The sequence below is a fragment of the Poromitra crassiceps genome, assembly GCF_964638095.1.
Source record: "Poromitra crassiceps genome assembly, chromosome: 14".
Lineage (NCBI taxonomy): Eukaryota > Metazoa > Chordata > Actinopteri > Beryciformes > Melamphaidae > Poromitra > Poromitra crassiceps.
Window position 1 is genome coordinate 28,448,544 of NC_139633.1, and position 12,891 is coordinate 28,461,434.

Sequence of the window (12,891 nt, forward strand, 5' to 3'; positions counted from 1 at the left end):
TGATGCCATTTACTCCTTCAGCTCTAGTAACGAGAGCCTCGTTAGTAACGAGAGCCTCGTTAGCAGTGAGAAGAACGGAAATGATTTGCAAAGCCTATCGGAGCAAAATGGAGCGAGGGGGGGCATACCGCAGTCTGGGCTGAAGCTCATGTTCAGCTATTTCTTCATGTTTTCTTAACTGGTACGATGAACACCATCAAACAGCACAGACAAGACCATCATACTAAAGTTACGGAATGGGGTCATTCATGTCTTGTATCTCTCTTCATCTGCAGATGCAATGGCAACTCCGTCTCCAGCCAAGAGCATGGGTGACCCTGGAATCACCCCGCTGTCTCCCTCACACACCCAGGTGAGGAACATAACACTTGAACAAACACACTTCATTCCCACTCAAGTGCGAAATAGGACACTCAAAAAGAACAACGGAATAGCACGTATAGTCGGAGCAAAATGGTGGAACAATTAAGTGACAATTTCAACGTTCGGAAGATATGAAGTAGAATTGCGTAAAAGTATGAGAATGCGCAAAATAAAATGATAAATATACCGAAACAACAAAACAATGACTGAAAATATGTAGGATATGAAAATATCTATATTCCAGTTGGGACGTGTTTGCGTTCTGAGAGGCTTTTCTGCTCAGCACAGCACAGTTGTAAAGAGGTTACAACAGAGGTTACCCCCCCCCCCCCCCGCAATATTCTGTAGAACCTCTAGAGACTGTTGTCACAAATACTCAAACCCGTCTGGCACCAACAGCCATGCCACGGTCAAAGTCACCGAGGTCACCTCCCCCGCCATTCTGATGCTTGATGTGAACATGAACTGAAGCTGCTGACCTGTATCTGCATGATCTTATGCAGTGCACTGCTGCCACGTGCCTGGCTGCCTGGGTAATCACATGAGTAAGCAGGTGGACAGGTGTTCTTAATTATTTTTATTTTTATTTTTTTTGTTTATTTGGACGGGACAGTGCAAAATTAATGAACACAGAAACCATAGAGCAGATAATAAAACCTGGAACATAGTAAAAGTGTAAAACTTGCCGGATTTAGCACGAGGCTATTTTCCATCCGTTGTCCCCATAAAACATAAAACACAATAGCAGCAGTACACTCTAAAACTACGTAAAACATAAGTAGCAGCAATACACTCTAAAATACATGGCAGCAATTACTCTTCTCTACTGTAATTAATAAAATTACATAATAATAATACACAAAAAGAAAGAGAAAAAAAACATACTACCTGTGGATACATGACTGGAGCTCAGGAGGACATGCTGAACGCCTGTTTCACAAACTACGCCAGCTTGACATTTCTTTCTACCTTTTTTTAAAGTGCTCAGTGTAGAGTGCATTGCTGTATGTACAGAAAGTATCCAGGTGTACATTTTTTTTTAATTAATTTGGTGTTGCTGTGTGTGTAGTATGTCTTCATGCCTTTGTAAAATGGTGACGTCTCGATACATTATTATTATTGAGGTTACATTGGTAATATTATCCAACACTATCAATATGACTGATCTTGATCCTACTGTTGCTGTTTGTTGGATGGCTTTTTTGTGTGCATGCGCTGGAAAAATGGCTTCCCCTTGAGGACGATAATAATATGACAGTATAAGTCATTGTCATTGTCATTCATTCAAACGATAGCTGCTGATGTTGTTCATCATACTGTATGTCCTGACTGACCTCTGACCTCTGACACACTCCCCGTCCATGTTATTCTCTTCTTCTCCACAGCAAAATGACACGGACGCGGTGCCGTCAGGGCCCTCCTTCGTGGTGGTGGTCGCCATTGACTTTGGCACCACGTCCAGCGGCTACGCCTACGCCTTCACTAAGGAGCCGGAGTGCATTCACACCATGAGGTGAGCCAGCGCTGCGATGCAGACGTGTGGGAGGGGAGGGGAGGGGGTTAGATATTGGCCTTTTATCAAAAAACTTTTTATATATATATATATTAGGGGTGTCACGATACACTCGGTTCACGATACGATACACGATATTGGCTTCACGATAACGATACGACACGATATTTGAACAATATTCTTTTGCGATCGATTTGTAAGTTGAGGGCGCATCCTCCACGCTAATTTGAGTCATTTCACCATTTTCATCCTCCGTGTGTCTGTAACGTCCCTCGTCTGTTCAAACAAAGCAATGAAAAGGAGAGCCAGCATGCAATCAGATGCAGATCAGTGCCACCATGTTCAGCTTCTTTTTCTCACGATATGAGATTTCATCTCAACGATACATATTGTCACGTTTTGATATCGCGATATATCGTGAGACGATATATTGTGACATCCCTAATATATATATATATATATATATATATATATATATATATATATATATATGAAAAATGAAAAATGATCAATATGTAATCAATGAAAATGAAAAATGATATATATATATATATATATATATATATATATATGAAAAATGAAAAATGATATATATATATATATATATATCATTTTTCATTTTCATTGATTACATATTGATCGTAGAATTGATCAATACAACACTGGTTGACAAATTCAAATGTATACAATTCAAATACAACCTTCGCTGGCACTAATCTCTTTCAACACTTTTTGCGCATTGCGCTGAGAATATCTATTGTCTATAAAGAGATTGATTGATGGAGGCATCGTGGTTCCAAACAACATTTTATCGTCTTCTTTGAAGTTCAGAGAGAACTGTGTTTCTTCTCACCACCAATGATCTGCCTCATTGACTCTCATAAGGTTATGACCCTTGGCCGGTCAGAGTGATGGTCCTGCCCCTGGCTAATGGTGACACCAGCTGCTCCATGCCTTCTTCAGAGTGAAGGTCTTAGGGGGGGGGGAGATCCTAGAAAAGAAAGATGGTTGTGGCAAGTTCCTTTATGCTTTGGGACGGCCAAGATATAAAAAGTTTTGGGAACCCCAAATAGACACACATATAGACCATAGATCCCAATAGAGACCCATCAGAGAAGATTGGATTGATTGGAATTGAATTGTAGAACCGGCTACACACTGTACATGTTGAAGATAAAAGTGATGAGAGTGAAACCAAGGATTACAATAGTCATTCGTATACATTCTCTAATTGTGATAAGTGTGATTTCTAGTGAATTAAATGATTGTGAAATTAAACTACTCTGCATGTTGTTCTCACTAGAGTGGAGCCCACTCAAGGACCCCTTGAGGTCCCCTTGGTAGACTTTGAGAACCGCTGGTGTCAAATGCATTCGTAGCCAAAACCTCTGTCTGGTGTAGCTTGGTGGGTTAAAGTGTGGTCGTAGCTGGACTACGGCCCTGAGAGTCTCGTGACCCCACAGGTCAACAACGCTCCTGGCCTACGTACCAGAGGCACCACGGGGGTCAACAACGCTCCTGGCCTACGTACCAGAGGCACCACAGGGGTCAACAACGCTCCTGGCCTACGTACCAGAGGCACCACAGGGGTCAACAACGCTCCTGGCCTACGTACCAGAGGCACCACAGGGGTCAACAACGCTCCTGGCCTACGTACCAGAGGCACCACGGGGGTCAACAACGCTCCTGGCCTACGTACCAGAGGCACCACAGGGGTTAACCGCTTCCATACCACCGCGCGCTGACAAGTGCTTCAGTCAACCTGATCATGTGTGACTCTCCAAATTCTTCGCATTGTGTACTACTGCTGCACTTGTCATTGGATTGGCCAAATGAAGTGATGAAAAACTTTTCTTGCAATATACTTTTATCTGGTAACCTATTCTAAATGAGCTGTTTTATCTGGTAACCTATTCTAAATTAGCTGTTTTATCTTAACCTATTCTTTTTTTTTTATCAAAGTTTATTTTCAATTTTCAAAGTAAAAACATGGCATTACAAGAAAGAATGAACTGAAGATTGGGCTCATAGCTCCAGTATCCCTCCCATTCATCTCCCTCCCACCCCACAAACCCATTAAAAAACAAAAACAAACAAACAAGAAAAGAAAATAAACACAACATATTCCCACCCTACTTGGCAAGGGGCATCTCAAGAAGAACATTTGTATTAAATTACTTTACCACATACATACTCATTCATACACACACACACACACACACACACACACACACACACACACACACACACACACACACACACACACACACACACACACACACACACACACACACACACACAACAATGGGGAGAGAGAGAGGGAGGGAGAGGAGAGGGGATAGAAATCAATATAAAAATAAAAATAAATAAACAAACACAGAGACAAAATACTAGTCCATTCCGGCTAATAGCTGGGCATCTAAAGCCTCTACAAAATCAAGAAATGTTGAATAGAAATGTTGAATAGAATTTGGAAGCTGATCCTTTCATGGTATATCTGACTTTTTCTAGTTTTAATGACTGCATAACCTCCTTAATCCAACGTGCAAAAGTGGGCGGGGAAGCATCTTTCCATTTGGATCATATCAATCTCCTAGCTAGTAAAGTAGTGTAGGCTACTAGATTTAACTGAGCAGCGCTTAATTGTCCACCAGCTGGAACGACCCCGAACCTATTCTAAATTAGATGTTTTATCTGTTGTTAACCTATTCTAAATTTGCAGATGAATCTGTTAATTTATCTGTTAATCTATTCTGAATAGTGTTTTTGAGAGTCTGCCTGACCTGTTTGACCATTGTAAAACAACATAAGAAGCAATCCTCTAGTCGTTTCAGTTATGTAGTTTATTCTCTATGTTCCGTCCGGCCCATTCTCATTAACGCAATAACTCAGAAATTTTTTCAAATGTGGCTGATGTCATGCCCTGATGTCATGCCCAGCCCCAAGCATTGATTGGTGGCCAGAGCGATGACATCATTCTGATCATTGTTGAGTGGTGGCCAGTGGTGAGTGTGACCGATGTGATATTAGCAAACCAAACACAATCCATCAACGGAGCATGCGACTCGAGATCCCGACATCACCGATTCTATGCATGAGTGATGTCATCAGTGATGTCACTCAATTGTGATGTCATTGAGTGATGTCATCAGTGGTGATGTCTGTAAACGAAATTATGTCATTTTCATCCTTACCCCACCCAATATGAGGGTACGTATTGGTGTAGATGAAGTATGATGCCTCTGTAGGTCGCAGAGGTCTGCTCCCAATAGCTCAGTCAACTCACGATTATCAGAAATAAAACCATTATCAATAATAATTTAATAATAATTTAATAGATGCAAATGATAGAAAATACGTATTACATGTTGCATTAGTAATTGCAGTGGGGGCATTTGCTCATTGGTTACTGCTATAAAGGGTGTGTGGGGGGGGGGTGGTGTGCGTTCCTCAGGTTAGTTACTGCAGCAGGGACCCTTGGGTAGCTGGGCGGCTCTTGTTAGGTCCACTCCACGGTTGCGCCTGCTGCCTGCTCCTGCAGCCTGGGGCTCGCTCTTCGGCACTCTCTTTGCAATAGCCATGAATATCTCGTTCACGTTCATCGACGTCTTGGCTGACGTCTCCATGAACAGTAGACTGTTGTCATCCGCATAAGACTGGGCATCGTGGAAGTCGACGGCTCTCTTGTCGGCCAGGTCGGCCTTGTTGCCTGCGAGAGCGATGACTATATCGGGGCTCGCTTGTCTCTGCAGCGCCTTCACCCAGCTCTTTGCCCGTTCAAAGGACTCGTCGTCTGTGATGTCGTAGACCACGATGGCGCCCTGCGCTCCTCTGTAATACATGGGTGCCAGACTGTGGTAACGCTCCTGTCCCGCAGTGTCCCAGATGTCAAACCTCAGCGTTGTGTCGTCCAGACACACCGTCTGGGTCAGAAAGGCCGCTCCTATTGTGCTCTCATGGGACTGGTGGAACTGGTCCTTGACGAAACGGAGCACTAAGCAGGACTTGCCCACGGCCGACTCTCCCAGCAGCACCAGTTTGAACTGACAAATCTTGTTCCCGGCATTGGGCCCATTGGGTCTCGGAGTTCCTCTCCGATTGGCCATGTCCGATTTCACTATCCGGACTTCTGCTGAGAGCCAGAGGATGTTTTGAACTTTAAATACAAAGGGACTGCTGCCCATGTGATCGGTGATGATGTCATCAGTGATGTCACTCAAACAATTGCAATGTCATCTGTGTTGATGTCATCAGTGAGTGAGGTCATCAGTGCTGTCCTCAGTGATGATGTCATCAGTGATGTCACTCAAACAATTGTGATGTCGTCGCTGAGTGATGTCATCAGACATTATGTCTGCCCACATGTGCAGCTGACCCTTTGTTCACAAACTGCATAGCTACAACCTAGTGACTTGCTATATCCATAGCTCTCTCTCTTTCTTAACTAAACTACCGGTAAACGTGTACCACTGTTCCTTCAGAGGTTGTAGTTGTCATAGACTGTGTTGCATAGTTGATTACTCTATTGCTGACAAAAATGTGTTAATGTAAGTCGCTTTGGATAAAAGCGTCTGCCAAATGACGTAATGTAATGTAATGTAATAGCTAAAGGTTGCAAGGAAGCCACGCTGTTGTTATAGAGATTGTCTTCTTTTGTTCTGTCTGGTTTTAGTGTGTTGTTGGTGTTAACTTTTGGAAACACACCGGACACACAGAACATGGACTCTCAATATATGAACGTAGCCACTCCCATTTGAGTGTGGCCTGTCGCCATCTTGGGGTCCTTGTGCAGCTCGCACGATACGAGGGGGTTTCCCAGAGCCGCAGCTCCGCCTGCTATTGGTCCGTGATCGGCAAGCTGTGCGATCAGTGGACAGGCGACCTGTCAATCACGCTCAAAACAGTTTTCTATCATCTGTTTTACTCTAAACGGGTGAGGTATTTATATAAAATATTCACCCCCCCCCCCCCCCCCCCCCGCCCCGTACAGTTGTCATGAAAGGTGAAATTAGTTATATACTTTAGGCCAAAACCGTGTTTTGAACCAGGCTGTAAACATGCTTACGACTGTTACGAAGTCGGCCATTTTAACATGGGTGAACGGGGAGCGACTCCCTTTTGGATACAGCCTCGGGTGGCCATTCGAGGAACTACATCTTTCAGTATCACTTCCACGGCTTCCTCTGTCAAAGCCAGAACTAGCCCACTGAGCCAGACTGAAGGCCATACACTGGGGAATCGTCTCCTCTCATGGGCTCATATCATTAACTCTGACCATCAGATAAAACAGCAAGAGATTTTCACTTCATGCTACTAGATTTGCAACGAAAACAGCTCTGGATCCCCCAGATGATTTAGTTTGGATTGAGCCTCCTCCTGCCTAAAGCCGTGCCCAAACAAAGGCTGCTAAAGAGACGCATTCGGAAAGGATGGGCAGAGGTGTGAAGGCTGAGGCTGTGTTGTGCGAAGGAGAACGTTTTCATTCTTGAATACAGTTGTTGCATCTGAAGGGAGGGGCGGATACTGGCATCTTCTCCCTCCCTATAGAGAGCCAAAGTGGAACGTCACTTCCTGCTTCAGCACTGTACCAGAGATTTCCATCCGCCATTTATTTTCCCATAGACATTTCCTAAAATGCTTATAAAAATAGTTTGACCTTTTCAAACCAAACGGTTCAGATATATTTAGAAACAGGAGAGACCGCATAACATTTCACTTGGACCAAAATGTTAAAGAATTGCGGATTTAAAGAAAATATTTTTTCGATGTTTCTTTTTTAGTTTTGGTCCAAGTGAAAGGTTCTATATGGTCTTTCCCGATTCGGAATATAGCTGAACCGTTTGGTTTGACCAAGTGAAACTCTTTTTCGAAGCATTTTACGAAATGTCTATGGGAAAATAAATGGCGGATGAAAATCTCTGGTACAGTGCTGAAGCAGGAAGTGACGTTTCACTTTGGCTCTCTATAGACTTGGACATTAGCATTCATCAGCTGTCCTCACTGTCACAGGAACACAATGACCCAGGAATCTGATTGCGCGGCCTAACACTCCCAACTATATAGAAACCCACCTGAGGAGGTGCTGACAGCTTTTCAGAAAATGGCAGCCAGCTCCTCGTCTCGTCACTCAAAAATGTCCCTCAGACAGGAATCGCGCTCAAAAACATTCTTTGTCAGAAAACGTGGAGCAATTTAACATGAAAACTAACAACGAGTGGTAATATGAGTGTAACTGTCATGTGTTTTAAATGAATTAGGCTGTGATTTTCACTGGGTTGAATACATTGTCAGTCTGGCCTATTCACAGTAAAAAGACATAAATTATTGATAGCCCCCGCTATTCAGTGCATGGTTCCTTGAGCTTTAGCACACTGTTCATATTGCACTCTGGGGTTATGTTAGGTCAGGTGATAATATTTATAATAATAATAATTATTATATATTATATTATATTATATTACCGTAAATTCCGGACTATAAGGCGCACGGGAGTATAAGCCGCAGCAGCAAAATTGCCTGTTTGTTACATATATAAGCCGCACCGGACTATAAGCCGCGGGTGTTTTAATGTTTTTTTTTTTTTTTTTTTTTTTTTTTTTAAATTGTGTTTTAATGTTTAATTACCGTAAGGGTTCGTGCACAGAGGGGATTGTCGGGAAAGAGATGGCTGTTTGAGGAAGCTCCCATTTATTAACATTTCAACAAAACAACATAACACAACACCACCTGTGTTTTTTTTTACAGTGCACACAGTGTCCGCGGTGTGGTGAAAAGAGGGCAAGAGAGGAAATTAAAACAGAAGTGGATTTATAGTTAGAAAGAGTGCTAAAGAAGAGAGAATTCCGTTTTTTATTTTTATTTTTGCTGAAAAAATCCATAGATAAGCCGCACCGTTATATAAGCCGCAGGGGCCAAAAAACGGGGGAAAAGCCGCGGCTTATAGTCCGGAATTTACGGTATATTATATTATATATTTACATTTATATTTTGTGATAATATAATTAATTTAAGGTACAGTATTTCCCAAATCTTCCCAATTAGTTCCTCTTCAGTTCAGGTGTCCTAGTGAGACAACCTCCATTATCCCATCACGCTCTTCTTGTCCCAAGGAATGGAACTAATAATAGCTGGCCTTCATTTTGTCCAGACCTGCACTGGTATAGTTCAGTTAGCCTCGAGGCAAAGTTCAGACCTGCACTGGTATAGTTCAGTTAGCCTCGAGGCAAAGTTCAGACCTGCACTGGTATAGTTCAGTTAGCCTCGAGGCAAAGTTCAGACCTGCACTGGTATAGTTCAGTTAGCCTCGAGGCAAAGTTCAGACCTGCACTGGTATAGTTCAGTTAGCCTCGAGGCAAAGTTCAGAGAGACAATTCTGACAGATTTGAATGACTGGTTTGGTAAAAGCATGATAAGAGAGCTTTGTAGCTTATATGCTTATAAAGCTTATAAGCATATTTTGTCATAAATGCATAACTGTGTAGAATCCCCCCCCCCCAAAAAACAAACAAACAAACAAACAAAATCATAACTGCATGTGCAATTGATGAAAAGTCCCAAAAGAGTGCTGCACAAACATTGTAATATTCCATCTTTGATTCATGCAAAATCAGAATAGTGTGCACACATGGACTGGACTGACTGACTGAATGTCTCCTGACCAACAGGTCAGGACAGTGTGGTACGGGCTTTCAGACATGGTCCATGAACTGACTCATCTTTGGCTAATCTGTCTGCCACTCAGGCGCTGGGAGGGCGGGGACCCCGGCGTGTCCAATCAGAAGACTCCTACCACCATCCTGCTGACTCCGGACAGGAAGTTCCACAGCTTTGGCTACGCAGCGCGCGACTTCTACCACGACCTGGACCCCAGCGACTCCAAACACTGGCTGTACCTGGAGAAATTCAAAATGAAACTGCACACCACCGCGGTAAGGACACACACACACACGCACACGCACACACACGCACACGCACACACACACACACACATAGACATTATGTAAATGCACAATTGCTATCCAGGATAGTCACCTTGCAAGCGCGCAAAAACACAAGGACAGAGACACTTCAAATCATGACTCAGTGACTGTCTGTCCTTGAAGACGGGCAGCCTGGCGAGCCTGAGCTGATGCCGCAGCAAAACGCCGGAGTGTCTCTGTGTCGCTGCCAAGCTGGAAGTGCTTCTGCCAGCGGCTGTTGGCTCAAGAAGCTTTACTGCACTTAACTCACCGCCGCGGCGCGTGACCTGGATGAGGCTATTAGCATCAGCAGTCTGCACGCGTGTCTACAGCGGCCCTTCAATCAGGGACTTGTCAGTCAGTCAGTACGGTTAGAAAAATGATATGTCGGTTTGTCGATGTTGGCCTCATTAAAAATCAGATGTGGTGCAGACAGTCATCGTCTTCCATCGCCAATATGATGGACATGATGCAGTGATGTTGAGCGATTACATATTTATTGTAGAATTGATCACCATACTAGCTGTCTATTGCAGTGATACTGAACTTGCGGCCCGGGGGCCAGATGCGGCCCGCGATAGGGTGCAGAGTGATCCCCCCCCGACCATTTTCTAATTCACAATGAAAACGAATGTTTTCATTGTTAAATAAAGTTTGACTGAGCTCCAGCTCAATTGTCAAATACCGCCGTCTGCTCACCACTCAGGCACTTATATACTTGTACCTAACTTAACCTAACTAACTATCCTGTCTGCACAAAATTGTCAGACTAAACTCTGGCTGACACCCCAAAAACCTACAATCCGCTACTGTACAGAAAAAATATGAATGTTTATTAACTGGCCCCTGGCCTCCTGTCATTATACAAAAGTGGCCCCCGGACAAAGCAAGTTGAGTATCCCTGGTCTACTGGAAGACCTGAACCTCAAAAAAAAGTACCGGTAGTAGAAGAGACCAAGTGGTGTGTGACCAAATCAGTTTTGTTCAGGGCCAAAGAGCCTCGAGTCTTGACTTTGTCATTCATGTCAAGTCTCAAGTCTAAATGTAGCAAGTCAAGTCGGAACAAAGCAGTATCAATGTAATATCTTAAAGAAAACTATATATGTAGGAGTTTCCAATGGTAGTACATGCGGGCATCCTCCTGGCAGAGCGCGTATCACAAAGGCGTCACGACCCGTGGTCCTTTTCCGCATGTCATCCCTCTCTCCACCACATTTCCTGTTTGCAGTACTGTCCTGTAAATACTGTCCTGTAAATACTGTCCTGTAAATACTGTCCTGTAAATACTGTCCTGTAAATACTGTCCTGTAAATACTGTCCTGTAAATACGTCAAGGCAAAAAATGCAACCAAAAAAACCCTACATGTGATTTTGGAGAATGATTGAGTCAATGTGGTTCTCATTCCAAGGTGTCAAATACTACATGTGGTTTTGGAGAAAGATTGAGTCAACGCGGTTCTCATTTTCCCAGGTCGTCAAATACGGGTGGTTTGGGTTGGTGCACCGGACGATCCATGTCAGTAATCAATCATTCCATATAAATTCAGAAATCAGAATTTAAATTCAGTCGTCTGGTGGAACAAATCTCACTTTCAATCTAAAGTCATTTACACAAACACAAGATCTCAAGGCGAGACATTGGAAACCTTTTTCAAGTCATCAAAGTACAAGTCACCAGAACTCAACCCCAAGTGAAATCAAGTCTCAAGTCTTCCCTTCTTTGCATCAAGTCAGATTTCGAGCGATGAAAGCCACATTCTGTCGTTTTCGGTGGCGGCGGCGGCTTCTTTCTGTCTCGCAAAGACAATGGAATATTATGTGCCCAGGGTTAAACCCAATGTACACCAGATGCGTTACGGCTCTGCACGGATCCGGCAAAACCGCCGGAACAAACTCTTGCCCGTGTTAATAGATGGGTGATACGTGCGGTACGGAAGAAATACACACCTGCTCTATTTCTGTCGGATCCCGCATGCGTCTGACAGATGACATGAGTGTGGGTCTGTTCAGGCAGCTGCACAGAGCCCTAACGCAGCCGGTGGACAGAGACCTAAGTCTCTGGTGGAGCTGCAGCACCTTGAGTAGAAGTCTCTGTTGCAGCTTCTGATTAAATGATTTAAATAGCTGATACTTAAAGTGACTTAATGGGGCTTCAAAATTGTGTCTGGAGTCCCCACCTCTCGTAGAAATAGTAGTGGTGATCGCAGTAATTCCCATACGGACGACGAACCCTACTCAGTCAGTATCAAATAAAAATGTTCAAAAGTAAGAAGTTATAGGGACACTGCATGAAATAGGCCACGCCCATCACGGGGGAAAGCTCTCCATTCACTTCCATACACCAGTGTCATTTTCCTTGAATTAAACATAGCTAAAAGCTGTTGTGTGGTGGGGCTGCGCAGACAACAAATGTACAAAAATGGCCAATTAAAGTTTTTTCGGACTCCCGAGCAACACAAGGAAGCCATTGAGAATTGGCGAGAAGAAAAATGTTGATCTAGCTGTCAAGGAAGTTTTGGGCGTGGTTTCTGAATGACGGCGCGCTCCGCAGTGTCCCTATGTCAGGCCCAAATGTGGGGAAACACTACAGTAGCTGGCATGTCGAGTCACCCTGTAACCGCTCCATCTTCTTTCGCCCAATCAGAATCTGTCCACCGACACAGACCTCCAGGCAGCCAATGGGAAGAGAGTGAAAGCTCTGGATATCTTTGCGTATGCGCTGGCATTCTTTAAGGAGCAAGCACTAAAGGTAATGTAACTACTTTCCATTGCATTACATACACATAATAACATAGCAATGCATTAATGCGTAGTGGGAAATTCTGTATTAGCAAAAGCATATTCTTAGCACTACATTAATTCTATGTTTAGAGAACTGTCATGCAATCAGAGAACATAATTCAATAAAGCTTTACTCAGCCAGGCATGATAAAGTCATCACAAGCACATTACCGTATATAAGAATTCCAAGAGGATAATGACAATTATAATCAGGACATGAGATCTATCACTATAATACATGCAATCTCTACATATTCAAGGGATTTAAATGGCTGT

General features: G+C 43.5%; 1 protein-coding gene and 1 pseudogene across 2 annotated transcripts in view; one reads left to right on the forward strand and one right to left on the reverse strand.

The window, feature by feature from the left end:
• Positions 1-280: 280 nt before the first annotated feature.
• The window catches only part of hspa12a (heat shock protein 12A), a gene marked incomplete at both ends in the record, with an annotated part of 37,651 nt that continues 25,040 nt past the window's right edge, over positions 281-12,891 (forward strand). The window contains 4 exons of the mRNA XM_083651070.1: positions 281-349; positions 1,749-1,876; positions 9,618-9,804; positions 12,479-12,583. Coding sequence (XP_083507196.1) covers positions 281-349; positions 1,749-1,876; positions 9,618-9,804; positions 12,479-12,583 — 489 coding nt within the window. The remainder of the gene's footprint in view (positions 350-1,748; positions 1,877-9,617; positions 9,805-12,478; positions 12,584-12,891) is intronic.
• Positions 5,332-5,982, reverse strand: LOC310789428 (ras-related protein Rab-5A pseudogene; annotated as a pseudogene). The gene has a single exon. The product of its transcript is annotated as a ras-related protein Rab-5A pseudogene (transcript).